Source organism: Capsella rubella, unplaced genomic scaffold, assembly GCF_000375325.1.
Source record: "Capsella rubella cultivar Monte Gargano unplaced genomic scaffold, Caprub1_0 scaffold_5, whole genome shotgun sequence".
Lineage (NCBI taxonomy): Eukaryota > Viridiplantae > Streptophyta > Magnoliopsida > Brassicales > Brassicaceae > Capsella > Capsella rubella.
The window spans coordinates 6,410,671-6,424,701 of NW_006238919.1; the positions used below are offsets into that span (position 1 = coordinate 6,410,671).

At 29.8% G+C, this 14,031-nt stretch overlaps 2 protein-coding genes across 2 annotated transcripts; both read left to right on the forward strand.

Moving 5' to 3' along the window:
• The first annotated feature begins 8,307 nt into the window (after positions 1 to 8,307).
• LOC17886897 (vacuolar protein sorting-associated protein 24 homolog 1) lies at positions 8,308 to 10,314 on the forward strand. The gene is made up of 6 exons (XM_006291630.2): positions 8,308 to 8,464; positions 8,703 to 8,779; positions 9,221 to 9,323; positions 9,407 to 9,528; positions 9,650 to 9,844; positions 9,937 to 10,314. The coding sequence occupies exons 1-6, from the start codon at positions 8,353 to 8,355 to the stop codon at positions 10,015 to 10,017; spliced, it is 690 nt and encodes a 229-aa protein (XP_006291692.2). The 5' UTR covers positions 8,308 to 8,352; the 3' UTR covers positions 10,018 to 10,314.
• A 123-nt stretch (positions 10,315 to 10,437) lies between these two features.
• On the forward strand, positions 10,438 to 12,606 carry LOC17885574 (transcription factor SRM1). The gene is made up of 4 exons (XM_006292552.2): positions 10,438 to 10,510; positions 10,603 to 10,661; positions 11,196 to 11,517; positions 11,823 to 12,606. Exons 3-4 carry the CDS (start codon positions 11,207 to 11,209, stop codon positions 12,121 to 12,123), a joined length of 612 nt encoding a protein of 203 aa, XP_006292614.2. The 5' UTR covers positions 10,438 to 10,510; positions 10,603 to 10,661; positions 11,196 to 11,206; the 3' UTR covers positions 12,124 to 12,606.
• The last annotated feature ends 1,425 nt before the right edge of the window (positions 12,607 to 14,031 follow it).

A 14,031-nucleotide genomic window follows, 5' to 3' on the forward strand; every position in this document is an offset into this window, starting at 1 on the left:
TAAATCAAACAAATTTATTGATGATGATAACCACAGGAGAATAGACTAGGTTAACCTTTTAGAATATGCTAAATTCCCTATTTAGATAATGTTGGAACATGCAAATTTAGAATGCACAACATTGACAACAAACACCCAAAAATGGAGCAAACCACCCATGTGCCTGTTTTGATAATCGTCTCTTGAATATATATATGTGTGTGTGTGTGTGTGTGTGACACGAATTAACTAATTAACAACAAACTTTAGTATGATTTGTGCGCTTGTAATACGAGCTGCGAGAGTGATATGGTGTCACACAAAAAGATTTATTGGATCGTTGAAATATTGAATGCTAGGAGCTGGTCATTGTGCCATTTGTCTTCACATATCGCCTTTGACATAGAATATTCAGATTCTGCTGAAGAATTTTTTTGAATAACTAAGAGGTTCTAGATCGGAGAGCATACATCCCTTTAAGTCGGAAACCAAAACATGTTATATAATTTTTTTCTAAATGCTACTCGAATTGGTGACCTGTAAAATTCTGTCAAAAATCTTTATCAATTAAATTATTACCACTTGTAAGTGTTTACGTATTTTCTTTAGCAATAATAAATTTTCTTTGAACTCCGAACCACATGTATATTAGACGATATATATTCCAATGGACTTATATTGTTCATTTTAAAACACTGTTGTGAATAAGTATTAAATTCTGCAAGAACTGTCAACCCTATCCACCACAAAGCCATCCACGTATAACAAAATATGTAAATGAGATTCTCCATGAATGAATGAGAAACAATGAATAAAATTGAGAACTACCAACGAGTGGAGATTAACGGAGACCTTAGAGAGATTCCTTAAGCTGACTCATGAATGTGAAACAATGAGAAAGCTTCATATAAACATCTTCCTAAGATCGCCATATAAAATGAAATATGTAAATCCATTTTATGAACTTCTCAATTCTTATAGAAGCAAACCTTTTACAAGAGCACTTTTATAACCCACAGGTTTTGACAAATGAACCCACAGGCCACACAGTACAGCACCACTCGTTTTAAGTAACATTACTAGAAATGAGATATAACCTAATGTATATTTTATTATTTTATCACTTGAAGTTTGTTGTGGTATTGGTATTGGACTTATTGGCGACAAAATCAGGAGGCTTTAGGTGCATGAATCATGCCGAGATAAGTGTTACTCACCGTACGGATATTAATAACTAACAACAATATTGTTCATTATTGATAAAAATAATATAAAATATATATAGTATGATGTGAAACAATAATAATTTAAATAAACGAGTTCCTCTTTTTATTAATTTCTTACTCCAATTTAAACAAACCGGATATTTTTACACTATCTCCATCGGAAGAACAGAGATGGGTTTCTGAAAATTAAAACATAATAAAAAATAAATAAATTGAAGAAAGAAAGAGATGGTTTTTGATTTTAGAGCGCCAGAACTCGTATATGAGAGACGGTAAAAGCAAGTGTTATTTTCTGATTGGTTTAAACATTTTTTTAAAAATAACAATAAATAAGTTGTATATATAAGTATAAAACTAGATCAGTACGTGCTTATAGTTTTTTATACATAATTTTACATATATTATATTTTAAATCAAAGTTTTGATATGTTATATTAGTTATAGTTAATTATTCTCACAGTCTCTTATAATGATCGTAACTCATTCTATCATATAACATACTACGGTTAACCCGTCGTTTGTAATAAATATTTTAAATATATTTGTTTGAAAAGATCAAATTATTGTATTTATAATTATATCTTAAATATACATAAATTTATTTTTTATCTAAGAATTTTATGATATTTATAAAAATAGCAAGTTAAATTATTTTTAAATCTTCCAAATTAAAAGATATAAAATTTTTATTGTAGTATATAAAATTTTATTTAAATTTTGACAGGTTACAATTTTTTTCTTTGTAAGTTGAACAATTTATATTTTTTTCAAAACTTCAAATCATGGCATTTGCAGAAAAAAAGATCTACATTTTTATTTTATATGAATGATATAATGAGTTATTTGTTTCACACCAATATAATCATATAAATATGAAAGGTGAAGTAAAATAATTAATAACAAATAAATATGATTAGTTAGATATCAAATCTTCTATGTTTATTTTGATTGGTCATTCATTTAAAAACAAATTAATAATGTATTTTTGTTTCACAATTTGATTAAATTGAATAAATGAGTATTTCACATATTTAATATTAATTCATCCCTTAAAACTTATATTTGTAATGGCAATAAAATGTAATCAAGTATCATTAGTGATGTTTATTTTATAATGTACTTCCCTTTTAATAAAAAGGGGAACTGTCGGAACCTATGCATATTCACAGCTGATGTTGCTCTAGGTAGAAAGTATTTTATTTAAGTTATTTTAAAATTTATATTTAAGTTATTTTATATTATTTAAAAATCAAAAATAAATTTTAATAACAAAATAAGAATTTATCGAATAACTACAAACAAAATGTTATTTTGAACTCATGGAAAAACAAAATGGCTATCCTTGCTGGCGATTGAATCAATCAAATTTGACACATATAGTGTGGCCACATTACAGCCATTGGGATGCTAGGGTATGCAAGAGCCGCTACAGCTATTTTGATGGACGAAATTGGCAATTATGTAACATCTCGACCTATGATTTTCGTTCCATGTAAAACTATTGTTTTAAGAAGTTTGGTACGTTTCCTGAAACATATCTTAAATTTTCAACATTTATAAATTTTGGATTCTTTAGCTTCTATCTAGTATCACCACCACATCTCGTGCTCCTCCATTAAGCCGCCATCTTTCTCGAACTCCAATCTTTTTCTTTTTTTTTTTTTCTGGTGAAACTAAAACCCGACTGATATGGTTTTCTTCTGATTTGACTCTAACTAAATTATTTAAAAAAAAAAAAAAAAATTGTGAGACGAACTCTATATATCATTTCATACCGAGATCAAAACAAGTTATATGGTTTCGTTCTAAGTGTCACTCGAACTAGCAACCTTTAAACTATTGCTAAAAATCATTACCAGTTAAGTTATAGGTTCTTGGTAAATTATTAGTTTATGACCGTATAGAAATTAAGGAGGAGAGGGAGCCATGAATCTTCAGAAAAATCCTTTAAAGCTTATCAAATTTCCTAGTTCTGTAAGTATTAACTGCGCACGGTTAAAGTTATACCTAGTCAAAAACAAGTCTTAAAGCTCTTGAAACGTTCAAACTCTTGCCAATATTGTTGAATTGATGGTTGAATGGTAGGTTGATTGCAATGATATCCCAAACCGGACAGGTCAACTAACTAAACTAGTTAGCAAACCTTTTAATTGTAACTTATATTGGACAACATAGGTCCTAATTAACAATAATGTGAGAACCAATGTTGTGTGACAATGTTATCGATCAGTTCTCTTTTGGTTGAGTGAGAACCAATGTTGGTTCACTATCGTACTTTTTATATGGTTCCCGTGAAAATTATTTTGTCTATGATGGACGACGAGTGGGGGTTATGGACCATTTGGTTTACGGTTGATCGTTTTTAGTGGACAATCACGTATTGTTTCTATTAATTTTTTTAAATCAACTAAAGATTTTTATTCTAAAATTAATCTTAATTTAAACAAATACTTTATTTATATCGACTAAATATCTTATTTTAAATTTTGCTTTTTAAGAGTAAAACATCCACTGATTCTTTATCAGCTCAAAGCCTTAAACAGTAATAATTCCTCATCAGTCATTTTCTAATTGAACTTTTAAAATTACCTAATTGTAGTAAACTACTCATAAACTTTTGAACATACTTTCCTAAATAACAAAATCCAATAACACTAAACAATAATTAAATTCATACTATATGTTAAGTACCATGATTAATAAGGTTCCCATCGAAATATTTCAGTTGCTTCTATCATTTTCATCAAATTACTTTAGCCGATTAAAAATCTGAGTGGAGGGAAATATTGGAATCTAAAAGCTTAATTACAAATGTGCTTACCGACAAAATCTGAGTGGGGAAAAAATATTGGAATCTAAATTTAAAGTAATTAACTTGTGTCACTTCAACAAATGTGAAGAACATTCTATCCTCTTCGATGTTGTAATCATTTGGTTATAATTTCGATAAGAAAAATATTTAATTTTTTCATTACAAAACACAAATGGTATGTTTCACTGTACGAGAATATTATTAACGCAACTAGCTAAATCTGGTTTGCGGAAAAAATGAACCTACTGAATCTGGTAGGTATTATCAACTAAATAGCGTTGAGATGTGTCGGTAGAGTGATGATCAGATGACTTTTTTGATTTTGTAAGTTGAGAGGTCATGATCTTAGATACTTAATTTAAACCTAGTTGCTTTATAAAGTAAGATGATGAATGTTTTGCATGGAAAGATGTCAAATATAGGATAAATTCGTTTTCGAGGTGCACACTAATTGTAGTATATATATATATATATATATATATATATATATATATATATATATAACATTGAAATTGTAAAGATTGGTATCAAGTTCTTTGACTTTAATTTTGGTATCTATAATTCCATGTATCATTAACAAATTAATTAGGTTGATGACGTTTATTTGGGGGAAAAATTGGTATACGTAAATAACTTTGCATATTAAGTTTTTGATCTCTAACGTTTTTGATGCCGATGGATGTCTTAGCCAAAGATTTAGTAACCTTCGGAGATGGTGCAAACCTAGGTTTAGCGATTTTAAATGGTCTATTTCAAATTTTTACATAAACTATACATCTCAAAATGTAAAGTTATCGTACATTTTCAAATACTTATACACTTCAAAAAAAAAAGATCATGAAAAATAAAATTAACAAAACTCTTTGAACATGTTACAAAAAAGACATTTAAACATTTTCTACCAAGTCAATATATGCAACAATAATAATTAAGAAAGGATCATTAATATAAATTTGAAAAAATTAACAATACATACTTTGGTAATATGAATAGTTATCCAATGGTCATCCTAACTCTTAAGTAGTAAAAACGATTAGTCGGAGAAAGAGTCCAAATTCTTTGAATGGCAGATTATCAGCTTGTATTCAAAGTAGAATTTTAAGAGATTTGTGTAGAACTTATAAGTCAAGTGTTATTCAAACATAAATTTTAAAAAGTCTCATGAAATACACTGTTATTGATCTAATGATTTCAAAATCCACCTTAAAATCCACTATTATTGAAAATAATTTGTGGATTTGGCTTTTAATGATTTTGAAAGATTTCAGAGGATTTGAGAGGATTTCCTTAGTTAAAAATACAGAAATCTAAAATTCCATCTGTTTTTGGTAAGATTTTAAAAGATTTTACAAAAGTCATATGGACTTTCCTAAAATCATCAAAATCATTTTAAAACTCAATAAAACTCAAATCTCTTAAAATTTCATTTTGAATACACCCCTCTAAGTATATTTAGATATATTTATATTTTAAATAAAGAAATCGCGAGACAACAAATCAAACAAATTTAAGTAAATAAACTGGAAAAGACATATGATAATAGTTCATTAGAATAAAATACAAATAATGTCAAATAAAGACAGCTAATAGTGATCCCGTCTAATATGATTTGAAAGGATAAAATTCCAAAATAATATGATAGATCGAAAAGAATTGTTATTTATCAATCATCCAAATTAATCACTAAATTATGGAGTAGCATATCTGTTTACAGAAACATTAAAAATAATAAACATTTTACAAAAAAAATTATAATAAATAATTTTCAGAAATTATTTATAATGAATATTTTAAGAGCATATATAGGTCATCACAGGTAACTCATTTTCTTTATTTTTAAATTTTTCACAACCATTCATCTTTCTATGTACTTGTTTACTTATATCACTTCTTCTTCAAGAAAAGCATTAGAACATGTTGCACCAAAGTTAATCCAACTTTGAAGCTCATACAAAAAGCATTTGAACATTTTGTCAATATGCAACAATAGTAATATAAAGATCACATATATTTTGGTAATATGAATAGTTATCCTATGATCATCCTAAAATAGTAAAAACGATTCTGTGAAAGGAGAAAGAGTCCAAATTCTTTGAATGACTATTAAGCATTTCCAATAATTCCTTCAACAGAAGAAACCAAACAAATACTGGCCAATGATTGCTTCATAGTTGTTGTTACATAATGATTTGTTTGTTAAAGTTGATAATAATTAACAAATCAATGATCACACGTTACTAAAAATAAATAAAGCAAATGACCCGATGGCTCCTTTTTTTATACAAAAAAAAAAAAAAGAAACCGAATCAATTTTAAGTGGTTTTCTCGTTGACAATGACTAATAATAATTAGGAATAATAATTCTTTCTTCAAAAATAGTGAACCAAATGCCGCCATAGAAACAAAAATATTAAATAGTGTATAAACTTAATAATCAAGCTTTATTAAATTTTACTATTTACTATGAAGAAAAAAAAAAGACTAGTATTTAACCCAAAAGAAAAAACAAAATTGACACTATTACATCATATAAATTGACCTTCCGCGAACAGTTGAGATGTCAAATGAAATATTAGTTTATGTTATCTTGAACAATATTATACGATTAAAAATATATGTATATATTTATGATATTAAACATTAAATAAAATATTTTTTTGTATACAGTTAGATATAGGATATAATGTTAAAATCTGTTTTCTTTATTTTCTGATGAGGTGTTTTTTATATGTTTTCATCAATATTATAGATCTATGATATATCATATTTTAATTATATATTACTTTTATAAACTATTGAATTGTTTAATGTTGTTCATGTGGAAGGTTTGTGCCATTGTAAGTGTATTTTCATGTAAAGAAAAATTATTGTAATGAAATTGGGTTGAAATATGATGAAAAATAGTGTTTATATAGCAAACTTAATATCTTGAAACATTTTGGGTACTTAGTATATATTGTGTCATATGGATTGATGTTTTTCTAATACATAGCTGATATAAACATAATCATATATTTGGATACCAGATATCTATTTAAGTTTGTATTTATATCATAATATTATGGATTGAATATTTAATATTGCAATAATTCTATTAATACTAAAAATGAAAAAAGAAGGAACAGTTAAATGAGAAATAACTAAACGAACTTAGATTCATGGTTAGTTGGTTACCTCAATATTGTATGATGAACTCACCTATATTAAAAGCATATAATGAACAAGAATGATACTTACTCGAAACATTTGAAACAAATAAATAAGAAGCATTACTGGAGACATATCATAGAATCAGATATATAAAGATGGATCTTCTCATTGTATTCAGTCATTATTCATCGGTGAAATCTCTTCACTTATATCAAATTTTGTTCACTTTACTTCACTCTGAGAACTAGTCATTATTCCTCATAAAGTTCAATTATGAATTGCGAATGTAGGTTTACAAAAAGAAAAACAATTGTAAATGTTAATTTTGGCAACCACATTACCTATTTAGGTTTATGTTACAATCTAATCTCAATTATTACTAGTGAACAAGTTTTCTAATCAGTTGAAAGATTGAAACTTAACCAAAACATTTTACCACATTCACCATGTTTAGTCACCTATGAATTTCGTTTTGTTTTGTTTCAAAAAAATCATATAAACTCTGTATTATATAGTGAAAAAAACACATTTCTTTTATTTCTCGGAATAATGAGATATTTTTAGCAAGATAAATAAAATATCATTTTTGCTTAATCATAAAAAAGAGTAGTTAAATATTTAACTATTTAACTCGCTATCATAATGATCATGATTAAATCCTTACACCTATATCTTTGTAGTTTATCACTAACTTAAGCTTTCAAGTTTTCTAATTCATAACTAGTTCAAATTTTGAGCAACTATAAATTTTGTAATATGAAATTCGATAAAATAAACCCAAAAAAAAAGTATTGATTACGGGAGTATTTTAATTCACTTGAGCATTATATATGTGTTACTCGTATAAACTTATATTGTGTATACTAAAGTACTTTTGATCTAAATTAACATTAGTGACATTACACAAATGCATGTCACTAATTTATCAACAAAAAGATAGCAAAACATAAGTTTGGGCCTGCCTTGAATTTAATTTGAGTTATAGAAGCCCGAATTTGGGCCTTTTTATAACACTCATTCGTTGTCTATTCGAAAGTGTAATTTTGAAACTTTTGAGGGGCTCTTTGTTAATTTTCATTTTAAGCGTCTGACTCGAAATCAAATGGTATAATAGCACAAAGACGAAGTTCAAAGATTTTAGAATTCGGAAAAAAAAATTCAGAAATTTCAAGAAGTAAGAAAGAAATGAAGAGACTGATGAAAATGATAAAGCCAAAGCCTGGTCCGAAGCAACAGCTCCGAGATTGGCAGAAGAAGCTACGACATGAATGCCTTAACATCGAACGCCAAATTCGAGGTTACAACTTCTTCTTCTTTGAATCTTATTGGGTATTCTTGATTCTTCAGGAAAGTTTCGATTTTTGAAGGATTTGGTTGCTTAGTTGATGATTTAGATTGATGGGTTATGATAAAACTCCGATTTTGAGAAGTTGTTTCTTCATTGGGTTTATGATCGAGTGGCTCTTAGATTTGGATTCTGGTTGATTCTTGGGTTTTTGGATTAGGGTTTGTTTACTGAGTGGGTTTGTTTTCAGATATAGAGAGAGAAGAAAGAAAAGTGCAGAAAGATATTAAAGGCTCGGCGAAGCGGAATGATATGGTCACTGCGAAGGTAATAAAGGATGAAGCTTTATTAGCAAATCTGATCAGTTGTGAAAGATGTTGAAGTTTTGGTTGAAGTGTTTCTCTGTTTTAGTGTGTTTAAAGGCACTTGCTTGGGGAATAGTGATAAAGGATGAAATTTATCAGCAAATCTAATCAAATTGTGAAAAATGTTTAAGTTTTGGTTCAAGTGTTTCTCTGTTTAGTGTATTTAAAGGCACTTGCTTGGGGAATAGTGATAAAGGATGAAACTTTATCAACAAATCTAATCAATTGTGAAAGATGTTGAAGTTTTGGTTTAAGTGTTTCTCTGTTTTTGTGTATATAAAGGCACTTGCTTGGGGAATAGTGATAAAGGATGAAACTTTATCAACAAATCTAATCAATTGTGAAAGATGTTGAAGTTATGAGGTTTGGGTTTAAGTGCTTCTCTGTTTTTGTGTGTTTAAAGGGACTTGCGAGGGACATAGTGCGTTCTAGAAGAATAGTAAAGCGGCTATATGAAAATAAAGCTCAGCTGAGTTCGATATCAATGCACCTTGCGGAGAGTGTTGGTATTGATCAAAAGCTTTACTTGGTGGTTGACTGTTCAGTTTCATATGATGTGTTGTTATTTACATTGGTTTTCGTGTTTCAGGAACTGCAGTAACAGTTGGGAATCTTTCGAAGAGCGCTGAGGTTATGAATCTTGTTAATAATCTAATGAAAGTTCCGGATATGGCTCTGAAGATGCAGGAATTTAGCAAAGAGCTGACCAAGGTAGTACATTCATGCTTAGGAACTAAGGGCTTTTGAGTTTTCTTTGTCCTGTGTACTTTGTATGATCATATTAAAGCATATGTATCTTACAAGTTTTTTTAATATGTGGGGATCTATGTAGGCTGGGGTTATTGATGAGTTTGTGAGTGATGCGGTGGACGATGCCTTAGATTATGAGGATGTGGAAGACGAGATTGAGGAGGAGGTTGAAAAGGTCTTGACAGCCATAGCAGGAGAGACTGCAGCACAGCTCCCAGAAGCAGTTAAGAAGGAAAAGATAAATGTACCAGCTCGAAAAACGAAAATTTCACCTGAGGTAAACACTTCCACAGTTGAATGATTGCAAGATGGAATGTGTACTAAGGAGAGAGATCAAAATCTGAAAAAGAAAAGTGTAATGTATTGCAGGAAGAGTCAATTGCACAAGGAGTTGGTAATGAAGAAGAACTCGAGGAGATTGGAGCTCGGTTCGCCAAACTTAGATCTTAACTGATACATATCAAGTGTGTAGTACTCTAGTGAGTTTTCTTATAACCGTAGTTAGAATTCTTGGTCGGTCTCTAAACTCGTACAATGTGTTGAAACCAAGGGAAGATACAAGCTTTTGGTCACTGATAGTGCTACTTGTATAGTTTGAAACAGCTTTTAGTGTTTGTTAGGTTTGGTTATGTGTATAGTTTTTGGAATTGGAGAAGGAGAAACTGATTCAGTTTTGGTTCATCTTGATTTGAATTGGTCCGGTTCGATATAATTTTGTTGAAATGTGATATATTTGGTTTGTGTTGATTTGGATGTATACTAATTGCACCCTATTGTATACAGTATAATACAAATTACAGTATTACACTACAATAAAATTGAATTATTAAGGCAAAGTACAAAATTGATCGATATGCACATAAACGTGTAGTTGCGTAGAGTGTTATGTAAAATGGGCCTCATATTAAAGCCCGTTTGATGTGTAATATTACGATTGGTTAAGGTACACACTATGTCCTGAGTATAAATAGACGAGTTACACATATCTTCATAGAAAACCCTAAACATTCCTTATCTTGTTCTTCGCCATCTCAGTTCTTTTGCCACCGCACGCTTCTCTACTCTCTAGCTCCGGCCAAGCCAACAGTCAACAGGTACGTTTTGTTTACCTTTAGAGCACACATTATTCAAGTGTATAGAATAAATAAAGATTATATCAAAGTATATATATAGCTGTATAGGAGTATATATATGTGTGTTGGCTTGAGTCACGATGATACATCAAGTGAATTGGATGATGATGATGAAGTGTGTTTGACCTACTTCTTTTTATATGGATAATAAGACCAAAATTTATACTTCTTTCTTGCACTAAAAGTTATCCAATAAACACAACGTAAAAAAATAAAAGAAAGAGAGTATTGAGTCAAATAAATAATACTAGGGCGAAGAAGGAAATATAAATAAATTGTGTTGCTTTTGTTAAATAAAACAAAGACGAGAGATAATTTTGTGATTTTCCCTATTGTTTTCTCATTATAAATCTGATAGGAAAAGGAAACCCAAAAAATATAAAACCCTCAATACATTCTTCTTGAGAAGGATTCTTTTTTGTTGCTTCTATCAGATTCTTTATCTTTAACGATCTCAAAATTTCTCTCTTTTGTTTTGTGGTTTTTATTGGATAGTACTTACAACGATGGCTTCGATTCCGGTGTGGTCTAGGCACGATGACAAGCGATTTGAGTTAGCTCTGAAGCACTTCTCGCAGGGTTCGCAGGATTCGCAGGAATTATTGAAGAAGATAGCCCTGCATATTGAGAAACCTTACGAGGAGGTGAAGGAGTACTACTTAGCGTTGGTCTACGATGTTGGACTGATCGAATCAGGTAGGATTGCTATACCTAAGTACGACGAAGACTATTACGTGCCACTGAAGGAAGCGACTGAGTCCAAAAGCCAGGTCATTGAAAAAGCCAAGGGAACTCCTTGGTCAGCAGAGGAACATAGGTAAATTATTAGTCTATGAATAGAGATTTTTCTTGGATTAAAGTCTCCATATTTAAAACTTGCTAGTGACGTATCTTGCTAGGGATTATAAATTTAGGGTTTTTAGTTAGTATTGTTGACTAGGGTTTGTTTAGAACTTGCTATAGTATGGTTGATGATTTAGGGTTTTATGTTTGTTAGGGTAAACGATGTAGAGTCATAGTTTTAATCTTTCGTTAGGTTTAGGCCAAAGCGTATATATAATGATTAATTGTTAGTTTGATCTTAATTATGGACTTTTGGTTGATTAATGATATTTTTTTCAGTCGGTTTCTGGATGGACTAAAGAAGTATGGGAAAGGAGATTGGAAGAACATAGCAAGGGAATGTGTGAAGTCAAGGAGCCCGACGCAAGTGGCAAGCCATGCTCAGAAGTATTTCTTAAGGCAAAGTTCTGACAGTAAGAAAGGGAAACGCTCCAGTATCCATGACATGACTCTAGGACATACGGACAACGTGACCGACCCAACTGGATCCAACATGAGTTCTATGGACCAGCAGCCACATTCTGTTGACCAACCTCCTCTGGATCAGTATTACACAGCAGCCTTTTTGATGATTAATTGATTATGATTTGTGTTTAGCTGTATTATTAAAGGCTTGGGAGATTTGTTTGGTTTATAGGAGGGTTTTTGAGTTTTGGTTTCTACTTTCTAGTGTAGAGTTTAGTTTTATAAGAAACTTGAATGACAATTTGATTTATAGTTGATGGGTGTTTAGCTATATAAGACAGGTTTGAACAAACTATAAAATGTTAGTTGATGTTATAATGAAGAAGAACTCGAGGAGATTAGAGCTCGGTTCGCCAAAGTTAGATCTTAATTCATGTATATCAAGTGTGTGTACTGTGGTGAGTTTTCTTATAACCGCGGTTTCTATCTCTGAAGAGGTGTTGAAAACAGGGGAAGATATAAGCTTTTTTTGGTCAGTGATAGTGTTACTTGTATAGTTTGATAGAAATGTTAGCTTTAGTGTTTGTTAGGGAGGTTTTGGTTATGTGTAAAGTTTTTGGATTTGGAGAAGGAGAGAAACCAATTCAGTTTTGGTTCATCTTGATTTGCTTTTGTCCGGTTCGATATAATTTTGTTGAAATTTGATATATTTGGTTTGTCTTGATTTGGATGTATACTCATTGCACTTTATTTATCAAACAAATGACACTTTATACATAATGTACGTACACACTAAAAGAAATTTTTAAGGCAAATTAAAATTGATCAATATGCACATAACATGTGTAGTTGCGTAGAGTGTTATGTAAAATAGTGTCTTAAAACTTAAGACGGCACTTCCTCATTGAAGTGTCATGTTTTTGATGAGATCTAAATATTAAATTATTCATCTTTTGGTTTAGATTTTTTTTCATAAAGTGTATAATAATATCACAGATATGGATGACATGAATGTGGACATACATACACACTTAGTTGCATAGAATATATGTGAATTGAATTTGTTGAAGACAAAAGTTTCGTCATGTTGTCATGTTTTCTGTTGATGTCTCTAAATTTTATAAAGTTCTTTAGTATGCGCAAATTGTGCATAAAGCTAGCAAAGGCGTTACATTGATGATGATAAAAAGGAAGAAAATGACGTTACATCAAATACATATAAAACTTATTTTATAGATTTACCGAAACTTATTTGGAAGTGTCGTTTTCGTGTGTTTATTCCAAATTTCATAACACTAATTATTATTAGAAACTAGTTAGTTTTCAAACGTAAACAACTTCCATCGTTTTCACATAATTATAGTCATCAACCTAATCCTACTTAATTTTTACTGTTCTGAATTCCAATTATTGGAAAAATGCCATTTAAGTATACTACTTTAATATGTTTTCGGTTATTAAAAAAAACATATATAATAGATATATACATTCTTTTAATAGATTTCTTTAGGTATGATTGCCCTACCACTTTTTACGCGTTGAAAATAAATGATTATATTAACTTTTTACATTCACGGTATATATCAAGTTTTCAAGTTTAAGAAAATACCTATTTAGCTAGGTATTTACCGTGTTAAAATTAAAAGTAAAAAAAAAACGTGGTTAATCTACTAAAACTATTTTTTTGAATTAGTGTTCTATAATTTTTTTTTTATTTTAGTACTTTATGCTTGTAATTATTCTGTTATTCGGCTATTTAAGCTCCGAATGGTAACTGCATTTTTTACTGTGGAAGAAGTACGGTGCGGTTCAAATAATAACAAAAATACATAGATATATATGTATATACATATGTTTTGACACTGTTGCAGTGTGGTTTTGTAGTGCACTATGATTATCATTCGGAACCTTATTCATTCGATATACCAATCAAGCTATAAACCTACTTTTTAGAATCCAAATAATCCTTTCTAATTAAATTTGTTAATTTTTTGTATATAATTATAGGATGGAATGAAAACCAAGAGTGAAGCAACAACACTTGGGTCGGTCAAGAAAGAAACATAAGACGCATGTATTACAT